Below are 27,363 nucleotides of genomic sequence, written 5' to 3'. Positions count from 1 at the left end.
TATTACTTTTACAAATCAGTCACGAGGAACAAAATTTGACTTTTGACTTGCAAAGGAATCCGTTAAAATTGTCAACATGTAAACAGATTTCTACAAAAATAATGACAACGAAATGGAAATATTTAACATAAAATAAGCGACTGTGTAAATATTCACCCCTCCCCTCCCCTTTAAAGCGACAGACCTAATTCAACGCAGGCCAGTCGGTGCCAGCAGTCTCACAATGAGAGGAATGGAGCACAGTGACTGTATCTCTGGTGATTGTGGCATAAAGACACCTGTGTCTGGAAGGTCCATTTACTGGTTAATCAGTATTCCTAGCTACTATTACAGCATGAGGACAAAAGAACGGTAATGATAAATGGTAAATGGCCTGTACTGGCATAGTGCTTTATTTGGACCAGAAGACCCCCAAAGCACTTTACATTCAGTTATTCACCTATTGAAGCACACGTCCGCCTTTCATGCGCTGGTGGTGGTAAGCTACGTTGTAGCCACAGCTGCTCTGCAGCTTTCTACAGACAGAAAAAAAAAGACATAAAGCTGCACAGAAATGGGTTGAAGACAACAAGGTGGACGTTCTGGAGCGGCACAGTCAAAGCCCGGACCTCAATCCGACAGAGGATTTGTGGAAGGACTTGTTTACTTCCAATCTCCATGGAACCTGATAGAGCTGGAACAGTTCTGCAAGGAAGAATGGAGGAAAATTACACATGGTGCCCAGAGGTGCATCTACTAAAAACTAACTTGAATGGGGTAAATATTATGCAGTCGCATATTTTATGTCATATATTATTTATAAAGTACTTTTTTTGTTGTTGTTATTTTGTAGAAATCACTTTTGACTTTCTTTTTTGTAATTTCGTTTTTGCCATAAAAGCTCAATTTTTACTGCTCGTGATTGATTTGTGAAAACAGTTAAAAGGATAAAGCATCCAATAGGTGAAGACACTTTTGATATGGTGGGTATTTTATATGTAGCACAGTCTGAATCCATAAGCAGTTCTAGGATAAAGCTAACATGGATTTAACGAATGTTTCTGACAAAGAGACCCCAGCAGTTCTACAATGTGCAACATGCATGTACTCCTCAAAGGGAGTGACAGGAGAATCTCCCTGTAATCATCTCTGAACTGGGAGTGAAGTCGGTGCTGTGCTGCAAGAAAACGGGTGTGACTCACCTACTGGAGTGTAATGCTGCCATCTATAGGTCAGCGCTTCGTTCCAGCTGCCAACAACGCCTTTCCAGTCCACACTTTTCCCAACTACTGATGTAAAATCAGTCACATTAGAGCCTTTGACTGACTGCACAAGTCATGTCTTGCACCTAACACTACTGCAGTGAGGCAAAAAAAAAACAACAAAAAAAACAAATTGAAAAAGAAGCAAAAACCCTGAAAGAAATACAAAAAAAAAGGCGTCTGACACAAAAGCAGGAGGTTAAGCTGGATCAAAAACGAGCAAGTTCCTGAATTTAGTTTCCGCGTCATTCGCCTGTTTCCATTCCAACATTTTTCATTTGTGTTCCTGTTTCTTAAAAAGACACAAAAATATAAATTCTGCCTTTGCTGAGGGATAATTACCTTGAAGAAGGAAAACAATAATTTTCAATTTTTTTTTGCAAAATAAAAACCTTCAAATGTTTCCAGATTTCCGTTGTACATGTGCCCCAAATCCTCTCATCTGTGAATATGTTTTGATAAATATGTTTAATCATTTTTGCATAGCTGTGGTATTTTTGCAATTATATTATTTTTCTTTGACCTAAACTTCTCCACACTGCATTCCAGTCATACGTTGAGTTAGATGCAGAGAGTTCACTTATTGAACAGGCCTGGGGATGACTGGTGGCACCACATTTCCTTTAAAGTGTGCTGAATACATATGCTCACCACACTTTTTAGGATTTTGTTTGTATAAAAATGATTTTAAAACAATCATTTTCCTCTCTTTTCATAATTATTTCACAAAGTTTGCAGTAGTAACGTGAAAAAAAAAAACATAGAGCACTTCAAGGGATGTGATTAATTTTGAAAGGCTCTGGAAAACGGTTTCATACATCATCATAATTTTACGATCAATCACAAAATCGATTAACGCCTCCCGTGAGCCGAACGGGCTGTTAAACATCCAGCTCTTAAGGCATTGTTAAAGTTGTTTCTAAAGGTTATTACCGCCCTCTGCTTAAACAGACGTTGTCCAAACATGACCTTCAGGTTGGTGTCTGATTGGCACCCGGTTGCCCCGTTTGATTTCTGGTCAGCTTCTCACCTGCCGCCCTCACAGCCAGCTGGCGAGGAAGCAGAAGGTTTCATTGAGAGGTTCCCCACCCTGTCACTTAATACTTGCTGCCGCACGAACAAGCGCCTCCCGGCTTCAGGGTGGGAACCCTCGCACAACATTCCCAAAACCCTTGCGGACTCAAAGACATCCTGTTCCATCGTGCTCTGCGCAAGCAAGCAGGTATTTTTGAATTTTCTATTCCTGCCACAGGTAGGCAGATTTTACAGATGCATGCCTATCGTCAGTGAGGCCCAATTGATCACAGTGTCACCGATGCACATTGTGCTGGTCGCTCATAGGCAAACTAAGAACAGCTAGTTGGATTTTAAGGTAGGATCATGCTATCAATGAAAAAGGAAACTGAACATTTCCAGATAAAGTGGCTGGGAATGGTTACACCGTTTCCAACATTATTTACAGGAAAACAGCATTATAAAGACCAAGGAATGTGACAAGCAAAAACCTACAATTAATTGGCAATTCATTGAAGAAGCAGTCAAAAGCTCTTTGCTAACTTTAGAGGAGCTGCACAGATTGGAAATCTCAGAGAAAATATCTGTTGAAAGGGTTCCTATGAGTCTTGGTCTCTACAAATCTCCTTCAGTGGCAGAAAAACAACTTAAACCATCTTAGAATCAGTGGCAAGAACCGCAAACTGAATTTCATGTAGCTCTGTCCAATCTGACTGAGATCAAGCTACTTTCCAAGAGGGACAGGCAAACATATGTACAAATCTGATGAAGACACAACAAGTAGTGTTTCAACGATAAAGAGTTGAATATCAAAGCAAATGCCATAGTTTTCAGATTTTGAAAAACACGTGACGTAGGGATATGAACACCTTCGCATGTTTAGGCTTTTGCTTTCTGAATTCATCCGAAAAAGAAAACAGATGAATTAACATTGGATATCATTTGCAGAATTTTCATAGATTTCCAGACTGAGACATAATCCTCATCCTTCGGCATATGCGGCGGGGCAGGTTTCCGGCTGTTTCTGTCCAAGCGACACACTGCCTTGTGTCTGTCCCCCAGTTAATCAAAGCTTGTGTTGACACAGGAAGTCTATTGGAGAACATCGCGATAGAGGCGTCGGTGTGTTTCTGAGTTTGTGTTGAGGGGGTGATCCACTTGCACTCGCACTCGCTTTTCCTCTTTGTGTGACAGACAAAGCAGATAGCTCTCCGTCTATCTGGGAAGATAGGATCGCTGTACAAACAGCAGCCAGCCATTATTGACACTGCGTCTGTGCGAGTGCATGGATGGCACACGGCGAGGGCATCAAGAAAGAAGAGCGAGCGTATTGGAAGCCTGTTAAACAGTGCAGAAAGTGTTACTGTCAGACACCTCCTAATGCCACAGGGTGCATTATCTGCTCCGAATGGCGTTCATTGTGTTCGTACAAAAAGTCATTAAATGACAAGTTTATGCATTTAAGAGCAGTTGAGCAATTCAAGATTTTTTTTTTTTTACAGGATGACAAAGAAAGGTGAGTCTTTGAAATACTTATCATACACAAATTTTGCTTTCTTTATGATGAAGTTAATTAAATACTGTCAACCTCATCTTAATCTTCACGACAAAAATAAGTTTTGCATAAAGTTCGAGTTAACTCTTATGACATGGTCCACCAAACGAATCTTAAGTTCCTTAATAAATAATGTCAGAAATGGGGGGGAATTTGAAGAAAGACCAACAAGACCCCCCCCCCACCACCACCACCCACCCAAGACTCTCCTGCTCAACCTGGAGCGTCCAGACACTTTACATTTGGGTTAGAACCATTTCAGTTCATGTTGGAGACCTTGACCTGAAGATAGCGACAGATGAGACTGCAAGGCTCCCAATCCGACCCACTCCTTCAGTATTTATGAAGATCCTATGAAAACTACAAACATGATAGGTGACAGGACAATCCAACCAGCGTGAGATCGACTCTGTGCCGAAAATCAAGACGTAGCTCCTGCTTTGGTTGCAGAAAAAAAAAGATAGCTCTGAAAAGCATCCATTGGCGCCCCACACGTTCACAGAAGAGAACTTTGCGAGTTCCCCCCACAAATCCCTTTTCCTTACAGATGTGATACATTTGATGGGATAATAAGCAGACTTTGGAAAGGTGTAAGACTTACTGCCAAGGAGAAATAGTTGGCCAAGCACATTCTTCCTTACCGTTTTTGTGCCAAGTTCGCCTCCAGTGACATAAAATGTCTCCTTTACGGTTACGGTAGTTGTGGTGACACTACTTTTGCATAATGACCCTATATTACAGCTTACCTAACACGCAGCACGATAATTGAAGCTGCAACATATTTTCTCCCTTCAAATTCTGCAAAGCATCCAAATAAAGAGTCAAAGTTCTAACTTTCCAGGCCCTAACGACTGAAGAATGAGGAATTAAAACGCGGGGACTGAGGCTGGTCGTAATACGAAGACCGAAACAGGGAGTGACTGAGTGGAGGGTGCGATGGGAAAAGGAACAATAGTTACCAGAGGAAAGAAAGTGAGAGACGAAGCAATGGGGGAAAGACAGATAAGGCTAGTGGCTTATCCTAGTTACTCGGAAAGGATTAAGCAATGTGCCGCTGTTTTGGTGAAACACAAATGTTCACAAGAATGATCTGTCTTTTGGGTCTGCGCACACAAACACATACACACCCACGCTTGCATGCGAACACACACACACCAAGCCATGTGCTGAAAGGGGTTAAGGAGCTACGCTGCCCTCTGAGCTGGTCTTACTAGGCTGTAATGACTTTAGTGGATGCTGAATTCTTTTTATCCACCAGTGTAATATAATAAAGCAGAGAGAAGGGAGCTATCTCCTCCTGACCGCCTCTATCAGCCTCAGTAGACCATCTCAGCTCTTTTCTGCACCTTTTTAACTTCTGCCATTCTCATCACTCAGAGTCTCTGCCCGGTCCCCGTTAACCTCGACTGATTTACTTTGTTTACTCTTTGTCACAAAGTAAATCAGTCGTGGATAACTTACAGCTTCATGCTTTCCCACTTTTATCATCTTTATTCCTCCGCAACGTATGGCGGGAAGGAGCCGTCTCTGAACCACTCTGCTGTCCGTCCCAGGCTGTTTAACTCCAGCCTGGTCCTCTTGCCGCTTCCTCTCTCTGGTTATATCTTTGTTTTTCAGCACGGCTCATCCACTCTTTGTTTTCTTTTACTTTGAAGGCTAGACTTAACAAAGCAGCTCTTCCTTGGGGACAGTGTGTGAAAGAATACGGTTATTCTCAGTGCAGATAATAACCATTGTAAGTGGTAACCGATTGGACCTATTTACAGCATGCAATAAAAGGAAACAGTAACGATTATAATTATCCAAAAAAGGATCTTAATTAAAAGACTCAGAAGATGAAAAGTTGTGAGGATGAAGAGGGAGGATGAGATTTATATTGAGAAGAGTAAGACTGTTAGAAAAAATTGAAGCAGGATTTTTTTTTTATTATTTTAATTTCAGAAAGTTAATAAAAAAAACGTTAATATAAAAGTTTTTTATGCTGAACTATGCTGATATTTATGCTGAACTTTGGAGTTCAGCATAAATATGTTCTCATTTCTCCCATCTTTGCATTTTGACCAAAAAAAAAAAGTTGCAACAGAGTCAGTCTGTGGTGTTATGTCTAAATATTAGTCCTCTAATGCAAAATCTCAAAAAATTACCCAAGTTTTAGGCAAATAGAATTTTTTTTTTAAGTACCATCACAGTGAGGTACTTCTCCATTTATTTGCTGGTTTACATAGCCACCACCAGCACTTATTTCCACTTCACTTTTGTCCTCCTTAATTTATACTTGGGCTCCTCAAAATATATTGAAGTGAACTTGTCTTTCCAGTGGTTTCTATCGGAAGCAGAGATCAGTGTGCTTGCACTGCTCTTTTTTTTTTTTTTGGCAGCTTGTGCTCATTAGTTCCTTATCACTTTTCTGGGTTTTAATTAGTTTTTTGGGTCTGTCATCGTCGTGCAGCAGTATAATTTTATATTTGTTGTAACTGGAAGTATTGCTAATGTTTTGAAGTAGCCCAACTACCGAAGCCCTGACTGGGTGATGGCATGGAAGACTTCCAACCTGGAAGAGCTCATGGTGATCCACCTCTGCACAATGCAATGACAGCGCAAACGTACAGCCATAAAAGCAATGTTCACATAAATTATGATACCAATTATTTTTATTTTTTTTCTGTGCTTGGCCCGTATTAAATAATGTTTATGCTTATTTTATCAAGAAAAAGCCGATCAGTCATAAGAGCTGTTAAGGCTGCTGCAATGCCAATAAAATGTTTCCATTTACTGTTGGGACTGGTACAAATAATTTGCTATATTTTGTTTTTCCAACAAGCCCTCTGTTTTCTTTCTGCATTGATTTATAGTGTTTTTAAAAGATACTTCTTTATCGATTGAAAGCAATTTCAAATCTAATTTTTTTTTATTCTATGTTGTGCTGCATGAAAGCTTCAGACTTAGCGCTGTAAATGAAACAAACACCACCGTACAAGCGCACCTCTCAGCCTCTTTATTAGCGTTCTCCTTTCTTGTCTTCCTTCCGTCTACATGTTCCTTTCATTACGCCGCCTCACTGAGCCGAACGTGTTTGTACGTACTGTAGTTATTAGTGTTGGTAGTGGTGGTGATGGGGGAGCAGTGGGGAGGTCTCATTTAATTTGCCAGCAACCAGTTCAGGCTCACATTAATGCAGCTTAATAAAAGACTATTCAATTAGCTAAAGAGCTCTATGTGCTGTGCAGGAAAAAATAAAAATAAAAAAAAGAGTGACGATTGTCTTCGATGGAGCCACAAACTCCAATTAGGCTCACTGTCAACTTCTCACATAAACAATGCCAAGTTGGCTGAGGGAAAAGAGAGGGAAGCATTGAAGAGATGACAACAGTCTGGGGCAAATAATGACTACAGTAAGTATATGTGACTGTCTTGCTTGTAGATTCAAAGTGGTGCAGCTTAACTTAAATGCACCACCATTATGGCAATAGTTTGTCAGAATCTGATACTACCTCAGCTGGATGACAAACAACAGCTGACAAACAACACGTCCAGAATGACTGAAGGGGGACGGTGAGGAGCAGCCGAAACAGCAAGCAGACTTTGTAGCAGCTGACTGTCAAACTTGTCTGCGGTTTAAGTTATAGGCGCAAGTAAACGTTCTTCAAAAAAAAAGAAAGAAAAAAAAGCCTGCATGTTTGCTGAAAAACAACAAGCAACACAAAACCCTCGGTGTAGCATCTCGTCGCACTGAACTGGACCCAGTAATTGTCTGGAAATCAATAGTGGCGCATTGTGAGTCGTGAGCGGCCATCGTCTAACCTTGCACCGTGCAGCTGTCTCCCCCAATCAAAGCCGGCCCGGTTTCCACAGCAACCTCAATCCCACATCTCCCACATTAATAAAAAGGGAAAAAGAAAAGCCATGGCACTTGGAAGTGTGGGGCTGAAATGGAACTAGCAGAGAAAGAGGAGGTGGAGGGGGGAGAGAGAGGGAGCTTCAGCTGCGCCATGTGTTCAGAGATGAGGCTCAATCAGATTTAACAAACTCAGCTTTCTTAAAAAAAACAAAAAAAAAAACAACCCCCTCCCCAACGCCACCGTTGAGATAGCGTTTATTTCATTTCAGTGACAAACCCCATTCATAGCATCTCATAAAGCCTATTCTTCCACTTTTTTTTCCCCTCCATCTATTGTGCTCTCTTATTCAATATATTTGCAAAATATCCCTGATACTTCTGTAATTCAAGGTATTTAATTAAAGGGGGTGGGTTTCTAATAAAAGCCAAATGGCAGATAGCAGTGCTTGAGCTTTTCAGGGGCTTGTTTAATCAGAGAATTGCTGAATGGGAGAGAAGGCAATAACAGAATGAATAGGAGCTGGTATTTGTAAAAAAAAAAAAAATGTCAGGGAGAGAGGAAGGCTATCAGAGTCAGCGGCTGAAACCTTTAATATGACGCTCCGCTTTAATATACGTAAAATGTGTGTGCGCGTGGATTTGAGGGGAGATTGAGCAACCCGGGGAGGAAGGCTACATTTGGATGTCGGCACGGGCATCAAAGTACACCGAAGTTTTGAAAAGTTGCACACTTTTTTTTTTTTCTGGCAGAGTAATTCAGCACTACCACCCACACAACACTTTCTCCTTTCTTACAAAAGAAGAGACACACACAGAGAGAGAGAGAGATTCATTCTGAGTCGGGTTCTGCTCCATGTTTATATGTTTTTTTTCCCATGTCTAGAAGAACCTTAACGGCCTGATGCAAAGTGCAATGTCACTGACGCCAAGTGAAAACTTAAAATGAAACCGAAATATTGAGACATTTATTTTGAAGCATATCTCTAAAGTGTTTGAATTATTTAGAAGATCTAAAATATTAACCCCAATGACCACAGGTCTATAAAAATATGAATTTAAAACCCACCGTTTTAATAGTAATAATTTGATAGAATAGAAAATTCTGAAGAGTACAAAAAAAAAGAAAAAAAAAAAAGATTTGTCTTGAAATTGAAAGTTGATCTGTAGGATTGGCGCCTCTCATTTGGTGAGGTTTGATAATATTTTTTGATCTCTCTCTTTTTCTATTCATTCCTACGGGATTTACAGGTGTGATTTCAATCTAATTTTGTTTCCATAGCAACTCAAAATACCATAGGAAATAAGGAACCAGTATCATTTCAAATTCCACATAACTGTGGTAATTTGTCAGAATATTTCCGCAGGTTTGGAAACAATTCTTCTTTCACTCTTTCAGATTGAGATGACACGTCGTACATTTTTGTTTTGAACTGTTATGCAAAACACAGTGAAACCGCGGTACGATTACTTTAACGTTATCTGACCGTTGACGATTTTACACCGCTCCCAGATTCAGAGGGAAGGAATCCCAGTGTGCATCATCCGTCAGATCTTTCATTTTGCTCCATTTCTATAATCGAGCATTTATGGATCAGGCCGAGGCAATGTGGATGTCATGATCGATGCAGCGGTGGCAAGTGGGAGTCAAACTGCAATCGATGGATCACTCGTCACAGCGATCATTAACAAACACACCGCAGTAAATTGCCATCGACAGCCACTTGTGTGAACGTGCGTTCATATCAGGGAACAAGCATGTTGGCGTGCTACAAGCCCGTCGATGTTCTGTGTGTAAGTGTGCGTTTGTGTGGATGATAACAAGCCTCCATCGTTCCAAGGGTGCTCGACCGTGTCCGTGTGGAAGTGGAAATGCACCTCGACTTGAGTTGTGTTGTTCCTCACACGCACGCACACGCACACGCACTCCGAAGTGGGGAGGAGTTGAGTGCGCAAGTACGGAGGAGCACTGCTGCAGGTTGTAGCTCCGTTTGCTGACCTTTAGGGTTATCTGGAAGATTCCTCCGCACCTTTCTGCTGGCACAACCCCTGCTGTCACCATGGAAACACAGCTAGCAGGGACAGTATGTGCTGCGTCCAGTGCATTGCCCATCTACAAATATTCATGCTCATGTATTTTCTACATAGTCAATAAAATCACAGTTTGGTATCTTTCAGAGGAACAAATTATTGTTATTGTTTTTTGCTTAATGCAGAAGTAAACAGATTTTTTTTTTTTTTTTTGAGGGGAAATTGCTAGATTTGATTAAGTTTCAGGATTTTAAAGAGTGACTAGTGGAGGTCTGACTTGAGATTTGGTTTGATTATTTTCAATTCATTAAATATAGTCAGATATAGCCAATGTATTCGTAATCTTTTCAACAAAGCATTTGAAAAGGACTGCACTGATGCGAGAATAACATGTGCGTACATCTAATTTGAGTTGTTTTGACACACAGACAATCCAGTGTAGAAGAGCTTGTCCCTGAACAGACCCTAAAAGTCCAGCTGTTGGGATATCCTCTCTCCTCAGCGGGAATCCCGCCAGCATGTCTGCTACCGCGCAGAATCCAGGACTGCCTGAATGATACTGCAGGCAGCAGGACTTGGAACCTTAGCTAATTTTTCTTCAGTACCAGTGAACTGGTTTCTTGTTAGTAATTAAGCTAAGTCTTGTAAATGCTGACAAATCTTTAGTCTGATTCTTTCTTCCTCCGGTCGTCACTGTAGATTTTTAAATAAGAAACCTTAGCTTTCCTTAAATAGCAGACTTTAATGATAGCTGGGAGTCCACATGGTTTTGTTTTGGTGTTGCATTTTAGACTTGGATAACAAATTGTAGCTCCAACATACCGTGTTTGGAGGAAGAATCGGTTCCAACGCCATGCAAAAAGTGAAAGTTGCAGGTCGGATCATCAGCGTATTACTGAAAGAAGGGTGAACGAAGACTTCCTTTAAATGGGTCTGAAGAAGAAACGAGTGTGAATTTCCCAAACACACAGATGGGGAAACTCTTCATTGGATCAGTCAGTATCCTGACTTTGAAAATGATGGAGAGAAATGAAAATCAATGTGCATCGAAAGGAATCAGAGAAAATTTTACTGAAAAAAGGCTCGTACAAAGCATTCAACACGTCTGTAAGCATGTTCAGTACTTATTCCCCATGCCATTCCAAATTCTTAGTAATTGTTTAACTTGTGGACAAATTTGCTTTCATTTCCTTGTATATATGCGTATATTGGGTCTGATGCTAGTGTCCTATCAGTATATTAGGCTAGAAATGAGATGAGAAGATTTTTTCTTCGGATTTGCTCAAGAACAGTTAATTCAAAGTGCATGTATCTCCACCACCAATCAGCTGCATCCAAACCCTAAAACCATGCCACTACTGGACTCTCTACCACCGTCGACATGTTCTCCATTGTCACAAATCGTCACTCTTGGTCTGGTGGTCTGACGGATGTGGCAGCTGTTTTTCGTGTATTTTCCATTCGTTAAGAAAAACAGCAGCAGAGAATGTGTTGCAGTTAAAGAGAAAGGTGGAGACTCACACTGGCACACAAACACATTAATTCACTCTTCACCTGTCCCCCACTTCATTAATCCCTCATTTCCTTCACTCTTCTCTCCGTTCTTCTCACTTAATGAAACCACAAGTACGGCACAAAATCAGGCCTCTAGGCCCCCACAGCTGTCAGTGGGGTACACATGACCCCATTTTCACTTGTGGAAGAATTATTAGTCTGCTGTGGCAGGAAACAGTCATCCGCCACCTCACGTCTCGCTCACGGGCACACACACACACACACACACGCTCACTCGCACACACCCACACACACACACAAACAGCAGACACAAAGAAACACAACTCATCACCGACGGATTATGAGAATTTATTTTAGAACGAGCTCTGGCACAACTTGGCATTAAATCAACTCATGTTAGATTCAGAAAAAGAAAACGAAGACAAAAAAAAAAACAAAAAAAACAAGGGAATGTGAGAAATGGTGGTTAATACATATTGGTGGCCAAACAGATGTGTGGACAGATAAGTAAAGTTGATTTAGAAGAAGAAGAAATGGACGGATTTGATATGATGTTTGTTTCTTCGTTGCTTCACTGCACCCCTTGTTCCAGCTATCCTTGCATTTCTCAGCCATGATTTGTCACAGCGCTCTGGAAAAAACAAAAAACAAACAAAAAAAAAACAGGAGGAGAGGGAAGAGGAAGAGGGAGGGTGAACAAGAGGAGAAACTGTCAAAGTATGAATTTGCATTACTGGAAGCAAAGGGGAAACTAACAGGAACCAGGATGCACCAGGAAAAAATCCGGTCTCTCACACATAAACACAGAAGCTCAGGCTCCACGCGGCACAGTGCCAAAAAAGAAAAAAAGAAAAGAAAAAAAAGAAAGCGCTGTATTAAATTTCTAACTGTTAGAACTTTCTTCCACAGCAGGAGGTTATCCTTTCCACCCTGGAGACATGGATCATTAGACAGGAGCTTCTTTAAAGAGAAAGAAACTAACAGTAAGTAAAGGGGATTAAAAAAAAAAACAAAAAAAGAAATAATTTTTACAACCTTTAACACAACCTTTTCATTTCATAACTTTAGTATTGTGTAAATTAATATCAAATTAAGAATGTATTTAGTTTAATACATTTTTGATTAACAAAACGAGGAAAAAAAAAGATAATAATATGGCTATCTCTAGAGAAGTTGCATTTTTTTTTGAAGTAACCCAAAATGTCAGCTTTTAAAAGCCGTTTTATTGATCAATTTAAAAAATAGGTTTAGGTTAAAACATCAGGCTATTGAGGCTTTCCTTAAACTAAACAGAAAGAAGGATGGAAAGTTGCGTCCCACAGACTGTATGTAATCTGGTGGACAGATGATATTGAGTCTGTGAGGTGTGTCCATTTGTGTCTCTGGCCTGCAGCTAAAGCAACTGGTTTTAAACAACCTTTAGAAAAACAGGCGGCTTTAAGAAGATATAGAAAAACATACTTAAGTTCTAATTCAGTGATTCACAAGCTGCAGGGAATGTCTGAAGAGGTTTTATTGGTACAACAGCTTTCCACTTCATAAATTTTGGCCTGACCTGTTATTTCTGGGGGTGAACAGCTGCACAGCTCCAGCAGCGTTAACACAATCGAAGGAAGGAAAAATGTAGCCTTTGGAGAAAGTTCACTTTCATGACAGTGACTCTCCACTGTCTCGCTGACAGAGATGGAAAACAGACAAAAGATTTCATCAAAAATGTTTGATTGTTGTTTATCGAGATTATGATAAAGGGGATTAAAAAAACTACCTTTACTGTTAAGCTACAAATTTATAGCAACATAAAGGTTAGTGCCTCAAAAGACAAACATTTCTCTGAAACTCAAGCAATTCTCAAATGGGCTGCTCCAATACACCGTTTACACTAATTATTTATTCTAATAGAGATTTTAAAACCTGTTGGGAACATTAAACTACACATCTGGATCCACTAGCCTTTCGTGAGGTTCTAGTCGCACCACTAGGAATCAGTTACTGAGGATTCAAGTGTTTTGTGTTTTTAATGATTGTAATTTTAGGGCAAAAAATGTACATCTACTTACAGTGGGAGTGTAATAATATATTTAGCCCATGAGATAAAGAGACCCAAGAAATGTTTATGAGACAAAACAGGAAGAGAGAGTTTTGGGAAAACTAAGAATTAATTTTTTTTTGTTTTGTTTGTTTTTATGATTAGAACAAAGGGTAACAAACTAAACTTTTGGAAAGCACTTGGATTAAGTTGATAAAATCAAGTTACTGGACAAAACAGAGGTTATGAATCATCATTCGAGGTATATTATAAAATATATTTTAAAAAATATATTTATTTATTTATAAATAAATAAATAAAAAACAAATAAATAAAACACTTGTTGAGTTTCTTTCCTTTTTAATTGGGTTACTGGAATTATTTATATACTTCAAAAGAAAAATTGAGAGAATTCTTAAGCTATAATAAGTCTATTATATTAAAATAAAAGTGAGAGCAAAGGCCTAAAGAAACCCGTTGTAAAATATAATTCCCTGTGCTTAGAAGACATCTTGGTTGTGCTAATATTGGATTCATACTTTTAATACCAGATGGTGTAGCTCATTCCAACAAAGTAATCCATGGACACACAGAATAATGTTGATGGTGTAGAGCTAAAATAATTAACAATTGCCCAATTAAGTGTATATGAGGGACTCGCATGCTTTAATAATTACTTGAGACTTTAATTTTGGAACAAAACTCCGAACAGACTAAATGAAGAGATTAAGTTAAGCAGCGTTGTGGTTACTTCCCTGTGACACACCGGCTTTTTCTTTTTTTTTTTTTTTTTTTTTAAAAGACAAAAGAATATTAAGTGTTTGCATGTAGATGAAGAGTAACACTTACAGACTGGCTTTTTACTATGCAACACAGTGCAACTAAACTCCCCCATGTGTCAATACATGAACAAACACCCAGTCGGAGGAAGAGACACAGGGCAACATGGGGTTAGTGAAGCATTAGCTTGTGGCTGCTGGGTGGGCTAGTTGGCATGCTAACTGCCTCTGAGCCCGGCTGGCAGGCAGATACGCTGGCGGGTAGGTTAGCTGTTCACTTGCCAAGTGCATCCGAGGGCATCGCAGGCTGTGCCTTTGAATTGGAGATGAGTGGCAAATGTGACAAGGAGCTTTAGCTTTACTGCCCCGCTCACGTCCCGAGACGTAAAGGAGGACGGCATTAATGTGCATGTGTGCATAAACATCCACACTTTGTGTGAAGGTGGCTGCTAATGTGCGCAAGAGTTTATGCACAGAAAGCACAGTGTTTGTTTGGGTTTTTTTTTTTTTTATTCTTGCGTGTGTTTGGGTGGAGGTGGGGTGTTGTGGCAGGTGTGTGAGTGTTGCAGCACTTTCACATATTATGCCTAATGCATAGTGTATGAAGTAGCACCTGAATTTCAAATTGACCCCTGGCACCCCCCACAGTGCAGACAACTCAATTTGGTGCCCCCAGGTCCAAATTTGGACTGTTGCCATCCAAACTTGGATAATATAAGGACAGGGAAAGCTTTTTTTTTTGCGCACAACACCTTAAGTGCTGGGGGCAGACAAACATTTCACCTCAAGGTCTGAGCTGAATCTCAGCTGCTGCTTAGGTACCATTAGCATTTTAATAAAAGTGCACTGAAGGAATATCTTAGACTATATAAATCTTGAACACATCTCATTGTTGTCCAAATCAGAATGTTACTTCTTGGGTCCTTATTAAGTGCCAATACATACTCCGCAAGACAAGAACAGGGAACTTTGTTCTCTTTCCCAGGGGGAGCTCTGATTTGGGAGTTTTTGCAGCTCATTGTTAATGCATATTCTGGGCAGAACGTTTTTCTTGTTCTGTGTCCCGAAAAATATAAAGTAAATGTGCTGCAGTGGGAGAGAGACATATGCAGAGGAGTTCTGCACTTGAGTTCCTATGAGGTATGAAATGTCCTGGCAAGAAAAAAAAAACTTTGTTCTTGCAGTCCTGACAGAGGGAAGACAATGCAGAGGATATGCAGGCCCAAAGCAGGGGTTCGTCACAAACATCAAGGCATTCAAAAAGTTTTAAAAAGTGACTATTTCAAAACTGATGAAAGTTTCTGTCATACCAATCGTACAGCTTAAAGTACTTTTAATGAGAGGCCAGAGAACATGCTGTAGTGACTACATGGAGCAGAGAAATGCGTCACTGTCCTCACCACAACGCGCTGCACTAAAATAAAAATAAATTAAACTGTTTGGAACCATTAAAAACATTAGATGTGAGTGCCGCCCTTCACTCTTATTTAGGTAACATGGACTTGAAAATACAGTTTTCAAGCTAAAAGCGGCAAACCTTATTAGACAGATGACACCAAGCTACAATTAGATTAGTCTGAATGATCAAACAGGTCTTTTATAAACGCAGCATTTTAAAAAACTAACCCCCACTGAATAAGGGGAAATCTCTTGTCTAATCCCTCTGTGTTTTCTCTCATAACCTAAGAGGTTTGATGCTTTACATTGATGCTTGCAGTGAATGTCAGACACTATTGACCAGTTATTTTCTGTCCTGATCTGATTGTCGCTCACAGAAAGAACCACAGCCTGTGATGTACGCTGTTATAACACTCATCAATAAGAATGATGGTGTCAAAATTGAAGCGTTTTAGTTGATGAAGGAGAGGAACTAGTTTTCTCTGCACATGAATAACTGGAGTCTTTGAAAAAAAAAATAATAATGTCATAAGTCAAATAATCAATATGTGACATCCCCGCTCCAACACTCAAAAATTCACAGCTGAAACGAGATGCAGGGTTACTGAACATTTATTCAAGCCATTTATGCTGACTAAAACATTTCTTTGAAGAGAAATCAGAACTCATAATGCATAAACGATAAAGCTAAGAAGGAATGAAAGTCAGAAAATAGCAGTATCTTGAACTTTCTTCCATGTCATTAAATAAAAGTAGAAATGTATGTGTGTTACTCACATTTTTCCCCAGATACAACGAATAGGCTGATGACAACTATTGAGTTTATCATGTGTTTATGTCTTATTTTTGCTGAAGTGGGTAGTTACTGAAACTGAATGTACGTTTCTCTGATTTAGCAAGAAGTGTGTAGGTGTTTGAGTAGAAGGAATATGTTAGTTTTGTTTTATAAAATAACATCCGAAATTTAAACATATTTCCATTTATAGCACTCAGAACATGAAAAACGGTGTAAACAACAAATGTAGTAATATATGGTGTTTTCAAATGTCATTTAACGAGAAGAAAACATGTTTTTACTGGGGAAGAATTCGGAAAACAGTCTTTGTTGGAAAGTCCCTGATTTGTAATCACAACTTTCACGCTGCCTGGCATTTCCTCCACCTTTCATTCACATTGCAGTGGGGTTCACCTCATCACTAAATCGTTAGGTCCTTGTGTTTGAATTCAGCAGATACTGGAACAGAAGTTATAAGTGAAGGCATGCTGATATAAGAAATCTTTTTGCAACATTTTACAATCATACAATCAATATTTGGAATAATGTTAGCTTTTATGGTGCTATACATTTTAGAATCTCTGTCCCTGCTGATCATTTATTTTGCTTAATGAAGTCATTTACATGACGTGAAAAATAGTTTGATATGTGAGCGAGCATCATTAGGTAAAAAAAAAAAAGAAGCTAAAAATGTTATAAAGGACATACATTTATATCCCAAAGAAAAAGTGTCCAAAAACACATAACAACACAGAGGAAATGTGTTTTCTCTAACCTGACAGCTTCCATCCAATTAGCAAGCAGTTTGAAGTGTAGCTGGATGTTGTATTGGAGATAGATGTTGTGTTTGCAGGCCGCGGATCACATCTAAACTGTCAGCAGCATGAAAGCCACAGTCTGCAGCGTGGACATGCTGGGAGTGTTTGCACATCCACAGACATAAGCTAACGGTCTGCAAACACGGCAGAGGCACTCACACACAAATATCTGCAGCAAATATAAAGAAGCTCTGCTTCACAAACACACTGGCATCACTCGCTTTTTTTCTTGCAAAAAATAGAAATAATAGACCAGCAAAGAATCAATAAATGTCTTCTCTGCTCAGTGCTAACAGCACTCGGTTCTTAGCTCCTGTCAAGAGGGACAGAGACAGGTGCTGGGACTGATCGTAACTAAGAGTGGCAAGGGCTGTAAATGCTTTATAAAAAACAATTCAATTCAGTTCAATTTAGCTCTGTACAATTCAATTCAGGTGTATTCATTTGGTGCAAATTCACAGCAAATATCGTCTCAAGATTAAGCCAAAAAGAGTAAATTCGATTGAGTCGTTTAGACAGATCCATACATTCCAAACCGATCCTACTCATCATGGCAGAATTTAATATTAGTTTATTATTCAAATCAGTCGAAACGCTTACTATATAAGGAAGCTCAGCTGACTGCATCGAGTCACTGACTTGCAGAAATCACTCCTCCTTGACAAACATGTTGGACAGTTGATTACAATGATTTGTCATTGTGGCAAGAAACCCGCACACTGAGCATCCATGTGGTGACACCGTAAAACAAACTCCCAATTAAATAAAAAAAATAAAAATCCTCCAGTAGAACCTGGCTCAATGTGAGCAGCCATCTGCCACAACTGACTGGAGCTTTGAGAAAACAGAATTAATGGCAGAAGAACAACTTCTAAAGGCTATAGGATAAATGAAAGCTCATACAGTTAGTCCTAGCAGAAGCTCAGGCCACTGTTGTGTTTAGGAGAAAGACACATTAAAGAGGTGGGGCAAAATATATTGTCCTTAGAACACTAAGTCATTGGCAGCAGCAGCTCAGCTGACACAGACTTCCAGGAAGGTGCAACACCTAAAAATAACATCAGTCCAGCTGTTGATTCAATCCAGAGGAAAAGAACTCAGAGAACATAAAGGTAAAAGGTGAAATAACAGCAAATAATTCAAGAGTAGAGAGAGCAGTACGAGAATGTAGCAGTTATGAAATATGGTATCGTCTTAACGCATTGATCGGCCCTGACTAGAGATTGAAAGAGTAAATACTGAAAAATCTAAATTAAAAAACTTTTGTTTAATAAGCATTAATCTGATCACTTTCAATTGAATTTCTTTTTTCCTCATATGTATTTATTTAAATTAATATACTTCTCTCTTTTTTGCCAGATTTAGTTAGCGGATTAAAACAACATTTACACAAATGAGTGTGTAGGTATTCCTCGGAGAATGGCATGTTAGTGTGCATAGGCCAAAATCCAGCCAATTTGCACAACTATTAGCCACAGTTTATTTTATGTTTCAAATATTCCACAGCCTTGCAATCGATGCCAACTTTGTAGGATAAAAAGAAGCCCTCAACAGTGTAATCTAGAGTGTTCTGCTTTTGTACAATCGGCCAGTTTCATCTAAAGCAAACAATAATCACAATATTGGAATTCATCATTAAAAAGCAGTCAAGTGAACATTAACTTAATGTAGAAAATGTAATTATCCAAGTTTCATTGTTGCCCCTTATTGTTACTGCTCGAGATGACAAGTTTTAATTGCAGACTAAAAGAATATCCATCCATCCATCCATTTTCATTTGTCCAAGTTTACCAGGACAAATTCCTCCTAAGCAAACGAAGTCAAAGTCCAGCCAAAGGTTGGCAAGAAGGAATCCCTCACATGTTTTCTAGATCTCGATCAGTAAAAAAGGAGCAGAAGGGATCAGGTGTACGGCTGGATGCTGACGGCGCGGTGTGAGAATTCAACAGACAGAACGACTGTTGGGAGGCAGAACGAAGGGACATGAGAGAGAACAGCTAATCTTCATGAGGCCTGTGCCATCGTGCGGTGGTCGCCTTGGAGATGATGGATGTGGAGCAGAGGAGGAACGGGTGGAAGTAAAGAGCTACTCATAAAGAGACAGAAATATGTGAGCGAGCAAATGTGCACAAGTTTATTAAAATAACACGCAGAGGGGCGTGAAGATGTTTTTTGTAGCAATCAATGGGGAGCCATAATGAGTGAAGGGAAGCATGCTAGTATTATAAAAATATTAATAACAGGAATATCATAGTCCACACAACGTAGTCTGCGTGTGGAGGAGAAGGCTGCTGAATAAATAGAGTGGCTGTTTTATCAGATCAGAGAAAGCAGGCAGTCCAAAGCTCACAGTGGGGCTCACCACCTGCTACTATTGATAGCTTTACACAACCACACGTTTATTTTCTTTCCCTTCTTCTTTTATGCAACTTATAAAAAAATTTTTGTTCTCAGCCTTTAAATCTTTATTGCTGTGAAAACTACTTTCTCTTTTATCATTTCCCTTTTATATGCACTTTAGTTGTTCTTAGACTAAGCATGCCTCATTGATTGAATTTTCTCTTCAGAAACTACAAATGAAAAACAGCAAAACAATTGCTTACTTAAGTTTTATTTGAAAGTACAAAATATTGAATTGAAATATGAATTGTTTTTCTTTTATATGGTAAAAAAAAAATGTACGAATGCAAAATTACACTTTGTTTCCTCGTGTTTATTGAAATGATAAATCAATAACAAAGAGAAATTAAAAAATGTTCACGTAATTTCTTTTCCTAAAAGTTGTGCTTTAATAAATAGAAATTGACAACATATCAACAACAAGCTGTCTTCACACAGTGTCAAACTAAATTATTTGTGAGTCAGACAGATCCATGAATGTTTTGGTAATTGGATGTTCTCATCTGAAACAAGTATTGAAAAAGAATAAACAAGTGGTTTAAAATATTAAAAATAATAAGAAATGTTTTTTTGGGTGTTCAAAAATCGATGAGTAGAAATTTTTATTTTGTTTCACTTTATTGTCATGTTGACAGAAATGAAAACATGTAAACACTGGCAAAGAGAAAGGAAAATTGCTCCTTTTCCCCTTTTTATTCCAAGACTGTCAATTAGCCTACTGTCATGTGAAGAAGTTAGGACACCCTATAAGAGTCTGTGTGTTTTTCTAACTTATTAGGATACATGGATAAGAAATGTTAACTTAAATTTAAAAAAAAATCTTTTAAAATTACTAAACAAAATAAATAAACAAAACCTCCTTTTGGTAAAGAATAGCTTAGGACATAACTATATTTAATTCCAGCAGGCTCGGATTACACAGAGATGTATTGACATGGTTAGAAAGTCATTATTCAGGATGTTGAAGAAGGTTTACCCTAAAGGCTAGATCTTGATCTCACTGAGATGCTGTGGGGTGACATAAAGTGGACTGTACATGCAAGAAACCCATCAAACATCTAACAGCTGAAAGTGAGAAGCAGCCAAACGTTGCTTTTCGACGTTTGGCTGCTTCGACCGTTGTCAGAGGCTGATGGATGGTGGATGGCTATGGGAAGAGTAGTGAAGCTGTTTTAGCCAAAGGGCCAAACAATTGCTAACTACTAAGGGGTAGGGTGTCTTATCTTCCTTTCCAGCTAGAAAATGCATATTTTGTTGTGCCTTTAAATCACTTCAAAGAACTGAATATTTATTGTGGTGTCTTAAGATTTTAAAATAGTAATTGCATAACTGCTAGGAGATCTTTTTTTTTTTCAGCATGTTGTCCCACATTTACACCTCAACAAAAATAGAGATTTTTATTAGTTTGGACAAAGATAAGAATAATAAAAAAAAAAGAAGTAAAATCTTTTATCACAAATGAGTCTGATGTTTAACACTCATCTCTATCATTTATGAGTGATGCAGCAAACCATGTACTTAGGAGGCTCATGTTGAGGTACAAAGGGTATCAGAATACAGAAAAATTTACCATTATTATTATTATTTTAAAGGATCTTTGGCACTAGTGACTTTTATTCATCACTAGCTGAAGTAGGAAATAGGGCAGAGAAAAGAATGGGAAGACATGCAGTAAATTGCCCAGGGACGGGAATCGAACCCAGGACAGCTGCGTAGAGGACTGAGGCCTCAGCTCACGGAGAACCTGCTCTACCAATGAATTGTGTGAGACACCAACGATGACAGCTTCTTATTTCTCTCTGAGAAGCTTTTGTTATTAAAAAATGTCAGGAAAACTAAATAAACTTTGAATTTCTGCTAACTGATGTTCCAGAAAAATAAAACTGTATTTAATGTATCATCCCTCATTTTAAAACAGATATATAACTTACTTTGCTTCTTTAAATATTCATTTCTGGGGAGAAATCCATTTATAAAGCATGAACTGTTCTACCATAACCCATCCCTCCCGGTCGCAGAATATCTTTCTATTCATCATGTGCATATTCCCTCATATCGTCCAACTATTCTCTATTTTCCTGTAACAGTTTTCCATCAACGCTCACATTAAAAAGCTTCCAAGAGCTTCCCTCCCTTTAGTTTTCCTTTCTTTCATCAGGCTCCATCCATTCCTCTGCTTTCATCCCAGCTACAAAGACTCGTTCCTCATTTTTTCCTTTTCCAAAAAAATTGCCATAATTTCTACAACTCCAATTAATTATCTTTTTTTTTTCTACCTGGAGAAACCATTAACAGGTTTAAACAGATTTGGATGTAATTTGTTGTGGAGGAAAGATATGTTTTCAAATGCTTACACTCTTAAGTGGTTTTCGGCAGTAAATGGACTAAACCTTTAGTTAGAGATGCAATGTCACTTGAGACCTACTTAAGATGCTACTAGCAACGCACTGTTGTTGAACAAAAAAAAAAAAAAAAAAAGAAAGTTAATTCGAGTTAAATGTAGCTGCTAGAGAAAATGTCAACTGAAACGTCTGAAAGTAGGCAGAATGGTACTTCACAAATACTCACGATGCACATATACTGACACACACAAACACTCATACCACATGGCACAACTAATGGAGGTGAGAATAAGAGGAAAAAAAAAGAGAGAAATGCAGCTCAAACACAGCAGGATCTATCCACAAACCCACGCAGTCCAAACCAGTGTGTTCCTTTCCCCGCCACCCACAGACACTAGCTGCTTGAACAGACACTAGCAGCATTTCTTTAAATTATTTGCTTTCAGAAACAAAACCTCTGACAGCATCTCAAAAAGAGATTTGATCAAAGAAGTTTCACTAAGAATGAAGACCACAATACCAACGCTAATGATCATAGTGGCATAACTAAACTTAATAGAGTTGCTTTTCTTGAACTACAAACCTGCTTGATATATTGTTGCTTTCCTTTAAAGCTGCAGCACTTTTATATAAAAGAAGGCTCCAGTTAAAGGTCAATTTTAAATTGAAATGAATTGTTAAGCATTTTGCATATGATTTCCTTTTTTGTTTGGTTTTTGCTTTGATCTGACGTTTCCCAATGTTATTCAGTTAAAATTTCTGGTCAAGAACCATGATGAGAGCAGCATTGTGAGGACGTGTTCTTGCTTTCCTGCTCTGAGTGCTCATTAAAGGGAGGGAGGGAAGGGAGAGCATTATGTATTTTCCAAAAAAAAAAAAAAGAAAAAAAAAAGGATTTTAGAGATTCCAACAGGACTGTTTTAGATGGTTGTGATTTACTGGACAGCAATAATATTTGGACTGTTGCTGATTTCAAATAGAGACTTCAGTTAAAAGCCAAAGTGGAAAGTGGAACAACATTTTATTTAGGTCTAAAAACACCACCACATTTGTGTATATCACCCACAAATGCTACTATGCTCAGCACACCTCTGTAATCAAGCCTGAAACTGAGTGGCACTTCACCTGATCCCTCAGGAGCAAACACAAAAACAAATACATCTGGCAGGAGTCCCACAGGTTCAGATAGGTCAAGTACTGTGAGAGGGGTGGTGCCGTAGAAGTGTTTTTCTTTGAAATAGTTAGCCTCTGCTGATGGCATGAAGTAGGACAGCAATGTACATGGCCTGCACAGCAGTCTTAAAACATTGTGGAGTGGGACAAGAGGCCGAAGGCTATTTTGGATAACAATGTTATATAACATTTTAAAATGTTATATAAAATGATAGCATTTTATATAAACCAAAAATGTTATCATGTTTTTGTTTTTTTATTTTGCTGCGATAATGAAAAGAAGAACAAAAACTTCAATTCAAAAATGCATCACAGCCCTTTTGGCTACATGTCGACTGCTGCATGCAGCAAGAGCCTTGCAATCAACAATGAGTGCTCTAAAAATAAAACCTGAACATTACCAAATAGGCTGCTCTAGTAAGGAGTTACAGGAAGCTGTGCCACTGTACTGCTAAACAATGAACAATTATTTTACTCAACCATATTTTAAAATACATCAATATTTATGACATCAACACTTGAAAATGTTTAGTTAAGCTAGCAATCCTAAACAACTGTTCAGTTTTGGAAGTGTGCAAACATTGTTGAAATTTAGAATTATCACAATAAATGACTTTTATTAAGATACTCACCTCCAATAACAAACAGTACTTACCCATCCCTAATTCACATAGTTCAAGTCAGTGTTTACATGGACACATACACAACATGTACATTGAGTATTATATTAGAATACATGAATTAAAAGTAAGTAACGTTTTCACAAAAAATGTGAAAAAGGATTTGAATGTTTAAGCCTCTATAAGCTCAGGCAAATAGCAACATAAAATACTCCCAATCAAATTTTAATGGGGACATAAAGAGTTTGTGGTTGGACTTGCACCTATAAAAATTTGTGTGGTCTGAGCAAAACCTGTAACAAATAAACATGAGTGTATATGTGTATGGGAGTTGTATTATTGATGCAAGTATTTGGCGAATGAAACCACAAACTTTGAAACAGAGGGCCTTGGTGCGTTGACCTTAATCTAGGCTATATAATTCACACAACAGTTTGCAAAGCTACAAGAAGAAACAAAAGGACCTTATGCATGACAACGGCCCGAGCAGAGACCCTGGCAGAAGATGGACAAGGGGACTAATAGATGAGAGGGGGTGAAAGGCCATACCCTGAACTGCCTCAACAGATGGTAAAGGGAAGAGTGTGTAAAACAAAATGTGTATGCGTGAGCAGGCATGAATTATAAAACATAAAACAACTTCTGAGTGACATGTAAGGAAAGCTGCGCCACTGCAGATAGTGAAGTGGGGAGACTTCAAAAGGCAGCCAGAAAGAGGAAGATAGATATTCTAGTGATGTGGAGATCAAAACTTTGGAAGGAAAAAAAGAGATAATTTGGCTGCTAGTTTTATTGGCAGAATGATTGACAAACATAGTTTGATGGACACTCAAAGATGTACGGTAGAGTTTACACGAAGCCCATCTTAGTTGTAAGCACAGAGAAAAAAAACACTGAGTCGGATACAACCAGAAGATAGAACCAACCACACTCTAAGAAATGGCTGTAAATTTACGGCGAAATTCCAGCAGTAACATACTGTTATTCCAAAATACAGTAGGATATTATCAATTTGATGTTTTCTTCTGTTGTCATAATCAAGACTGACGACTGGCAGTTAACTACCGCAAAATAATTGTACAATACAGCTTTTTTCCTAGGCAAGACATTTTACTTGTATTTGCATCTTAGAGAACCAGCATTTAAAGACAATATTAAATGGAAAGACAAAAATTCTTTCCATAATAAATCNCTAGGCAAGACATTTTACTTGTATTTGCATCTTAGAGAACCAGCATTTAAAGACAATATTAAATGGAAAGACAAAAATTCTTTCCATAATAAATCTTTTTAGGGAATGAATCGAAATCTACAGAGCATAATCAAAAGTGTTAGATTACCAGTGTTGGTGTGGTATGTTAAAAATACAATGTTAATTAAACACTTTAGTCAAATTCAAAGATATATCTTTGAATCTGAACACTGACAACTGTCAGTTTCCCTAAAGAGATGTTTATATAAGCTGACTAATTTCTATAATGCCTAATGTCTGAGTTGTGTTCATTTTTATGCTTTATGTTGTAGGTGGTGAAAAATGCTCTCCAGGATAAACCGAGTGGACAAAGCATTTTGAATGACTGTGGTGGTGATACACACACAGGTGGGTCTGGCTAGTTTTGCTCACACTTCTCTTTAAAATGTTTATTTATTATCCTAATGTGTCTGCTATTTATCCTGTTGTTCTGCCAGGCTGGCAAAACCAGGCATTCTTCTATTGGTTAATGTGCTTCGTCCTACATCCAAAGGTACAGCAGCTACAGACGCCAGTATTTTACCGTTCTTTCGAAAGAACGGTAAAATACTGGCAGCTATAGACGCCAGAAGTTTACCGTTCTTTCACAGTATCTATACCATACTTGCTTTGACGGTAATCTACTGTCAGGATTAATTATGGTACAGCTACTGTGCATTTACAGTAAACTTCTGGCATCTATAGCTGCCAGTATTGGACTGTAAATTTACAGGATTATTTCTTAGAGTGCACGTACGAAAGGATCATCATGCCATACTACATGCAGGAGGAAAGACTAACAATATTCAAGAAAAGAGTGAGCCGTAAGTTAGTGGAAGTCAGTGACGTGCGGTCAGGGGAGGCAGGTGAGGCAGAGCCTCACCTGTCATCATGGAAAAATAATATATAATAATAAAATCATGTATATTGCTATTTTCACCCTGTGGTTTGTACTATAAAGTACCTATTTTTTTACTTAGCTTAACCGATTCTGATGATTTTTTTCTTCAAAATCGCTGGATTTTCGCATTTTCCCATTCAAGCCGGCGAAGCCGGTGAGGCAGCAGCGAGCTGAGCCTCACCTGGGATTGCGCAACCTTTGGCTAACTGCACTGGCTGCCATTCTATGGGAGCATGTTCGTCCTGTCTGTACAGAGCGAGAAAGTGCTTTCTCGCTCTTTCCCTTTGCTGTGGATCATAGCACGAAATTAATACCTACATTTCTAAGTTTCACTGAGTTAACGCGGCTATGGATGACATGTAAAAGATTAGTCTTTTTGCCCCCCAGCNATTCCTCCTAAGCAAACGAAGTCAAAGTCCAGCCAAAGGTTGGCAAGAAGGAATCCCTCACATGTTTTCTAGATCTCGATCAGTAAAAAAAGGAGCAGAAGGGATCAGGTGTACGGCTGGATGCTGACGGCGCGGTGTGAGAATTCAACAGACAGAACGACTGTTGGGAGGCAGAACGAAGGGACATGAGAGAGAACAGCTAATCTTCATGAGGCCTGTGCCATCGTGCGGTGGTCGCCTTGGAGATAATGGATGTGGAGCAGAGGAGGAACGGGTGGAAGTAAAGAGCTACTCATAAAGAGACAGAAATATGTGAGCGAGCAAATGTGCACAAGTTTATTAAAATAACACGCAGAGGGGCGTGAAGATGTTTTTTGTAGCAATCAATGGGGAGCCATAATGAGTGAAGGGAAGCATGCTAGTATTATAAAAATATTAATAACAGGAATATCATAGTCCACACAACGTAGTCTGCGTGTGGAGGAGAAGGCTGCTGAATAAATAGAGTGGCTGTTTTATCAGATCAGAGAAAGCAGGCAGTCCAAAGCTCACAGTGGGGCTCACCACCTGCTACTATTGATAGCTTTACACAACCACACGTTTATTTTCTTTCCCTTCTTCTTTTATGCAACTTATAAAAAAATTTTTGTTCTCAGCCTTTAAATCTTTATTGCTGTGAAAACTACTTTCCCTTTTATCATTTCCCTTTTATATGCACTTTAGTTGTTCTTAGACTAAGCATGCCTCATTGATTGAATTTTCTCTTCAGAAACTACAAATGAAAAACAGCAAAACAATTGCTTACTTAAGTTTTATTTGAAAGTACAAAATATTGAATTGAAATATGAATTGTTTTTCTTTTATATGGTAAAAAAAAAATGTACGAATGCAAAATTACACTTTGTTTCCTCGTGTTTATTGAAATGATAAATCAATAACAAAGAGAAATTAAAAAATGTTCACGTAATTTCTTTTCCTAAAAGTTGTGCTTTAATAAATAGAAACTGACAACATATCAACAACAAGCTGTCTTCACACAGTGTCAAACTAAATTATTTGTCAGACAGATCCATGAATGTTTTGGTAATTGGATGTTCTCATCTGAAACAAGTATTGAAAAAGAATAAACAAGTGGTTTAAAATATTAAAAATAATAAGAAATGTTTTTTTGGGTGTTCAAAAATCGATGAGTAGAAATTTTTATTTTGTTTCACTTTATTGTCATGTTGACAGAAATGAAAACATGTAAACACTGGCAAAGAAAAAGGAAAATTGCTCCTTTTCCCCTTTTTATTCCAAGACTGTCAATTAGCCTACTGT

At 38.5% G+C, this 27,363-nt stretch overlaps 1 protein-coding gene and 1 long non-coding RNA gene across 3 annotated transcripts in view; one reads left to right on the top strand and one right to left on the bottom strand.

The window, feature by feature from the left end:
* Nucleotides 1-362: 362 nt before the first annotated feature.
* chchd6b (coiled-coil-helix-coiled-coil-helix domain containing 6b) overlaps nucleotides 363-27,363 on the bottom strand; it is an 81,869-nt gene continuing 54,868 nt past the window's right edge. Inside the window, exon 9 of one of the 2 annotated variants that reach the window (XM_007554212.2) lies at nucleotides 363-684. In XM_007554212.2, coding sequence (XP_007554274.1) covers nucleotides 643-684 — 42 coding nt within the window. In that variant the 3' untranslated portion in view covers nucleotides 363-642. Of the gene's footprint in view, nucleotides 685-11,518; nucleotides 11,823-27,363 lie in introns of those variants that run through there. The other variant, XM_007554213.2, reaches the window with a different exon arrangement.
* LOC103139540 (uncharacterized) lies at nucleotides 11,830-25,488 on the top strand. Its single transcript, XR_001662382.1, has 3 exons — nucleotides 11,830-12,174; nucleotides 25,047-25,122; nucleotides 25,212-25,488. It is a non-coding gene; the product is annotated as an uncharacterized LOC103139540 (long non-coding RNA).

The sequence above is a fragment of the Poecilia formosa genome, unplaced genomic scaffold, assembly GCF_000485575.1.
Source record: "Poecilia formosa unplaced genomic scaffold, Poecilia_formosa-5.1.2 Scaffold62, whole genome shotgun sequence".
NCBI lineage: Eukaryota > Metazoa > Chordata > Actinopteri > Cyprinodontiformes > Poeciliidae > Poecilia > Poecilia formosa.
The sequence above is the reverse complement of the archived record's forward strand: the minus strand, read 5'-3'. Positions and strand labels throughout refer to the sequence as shown.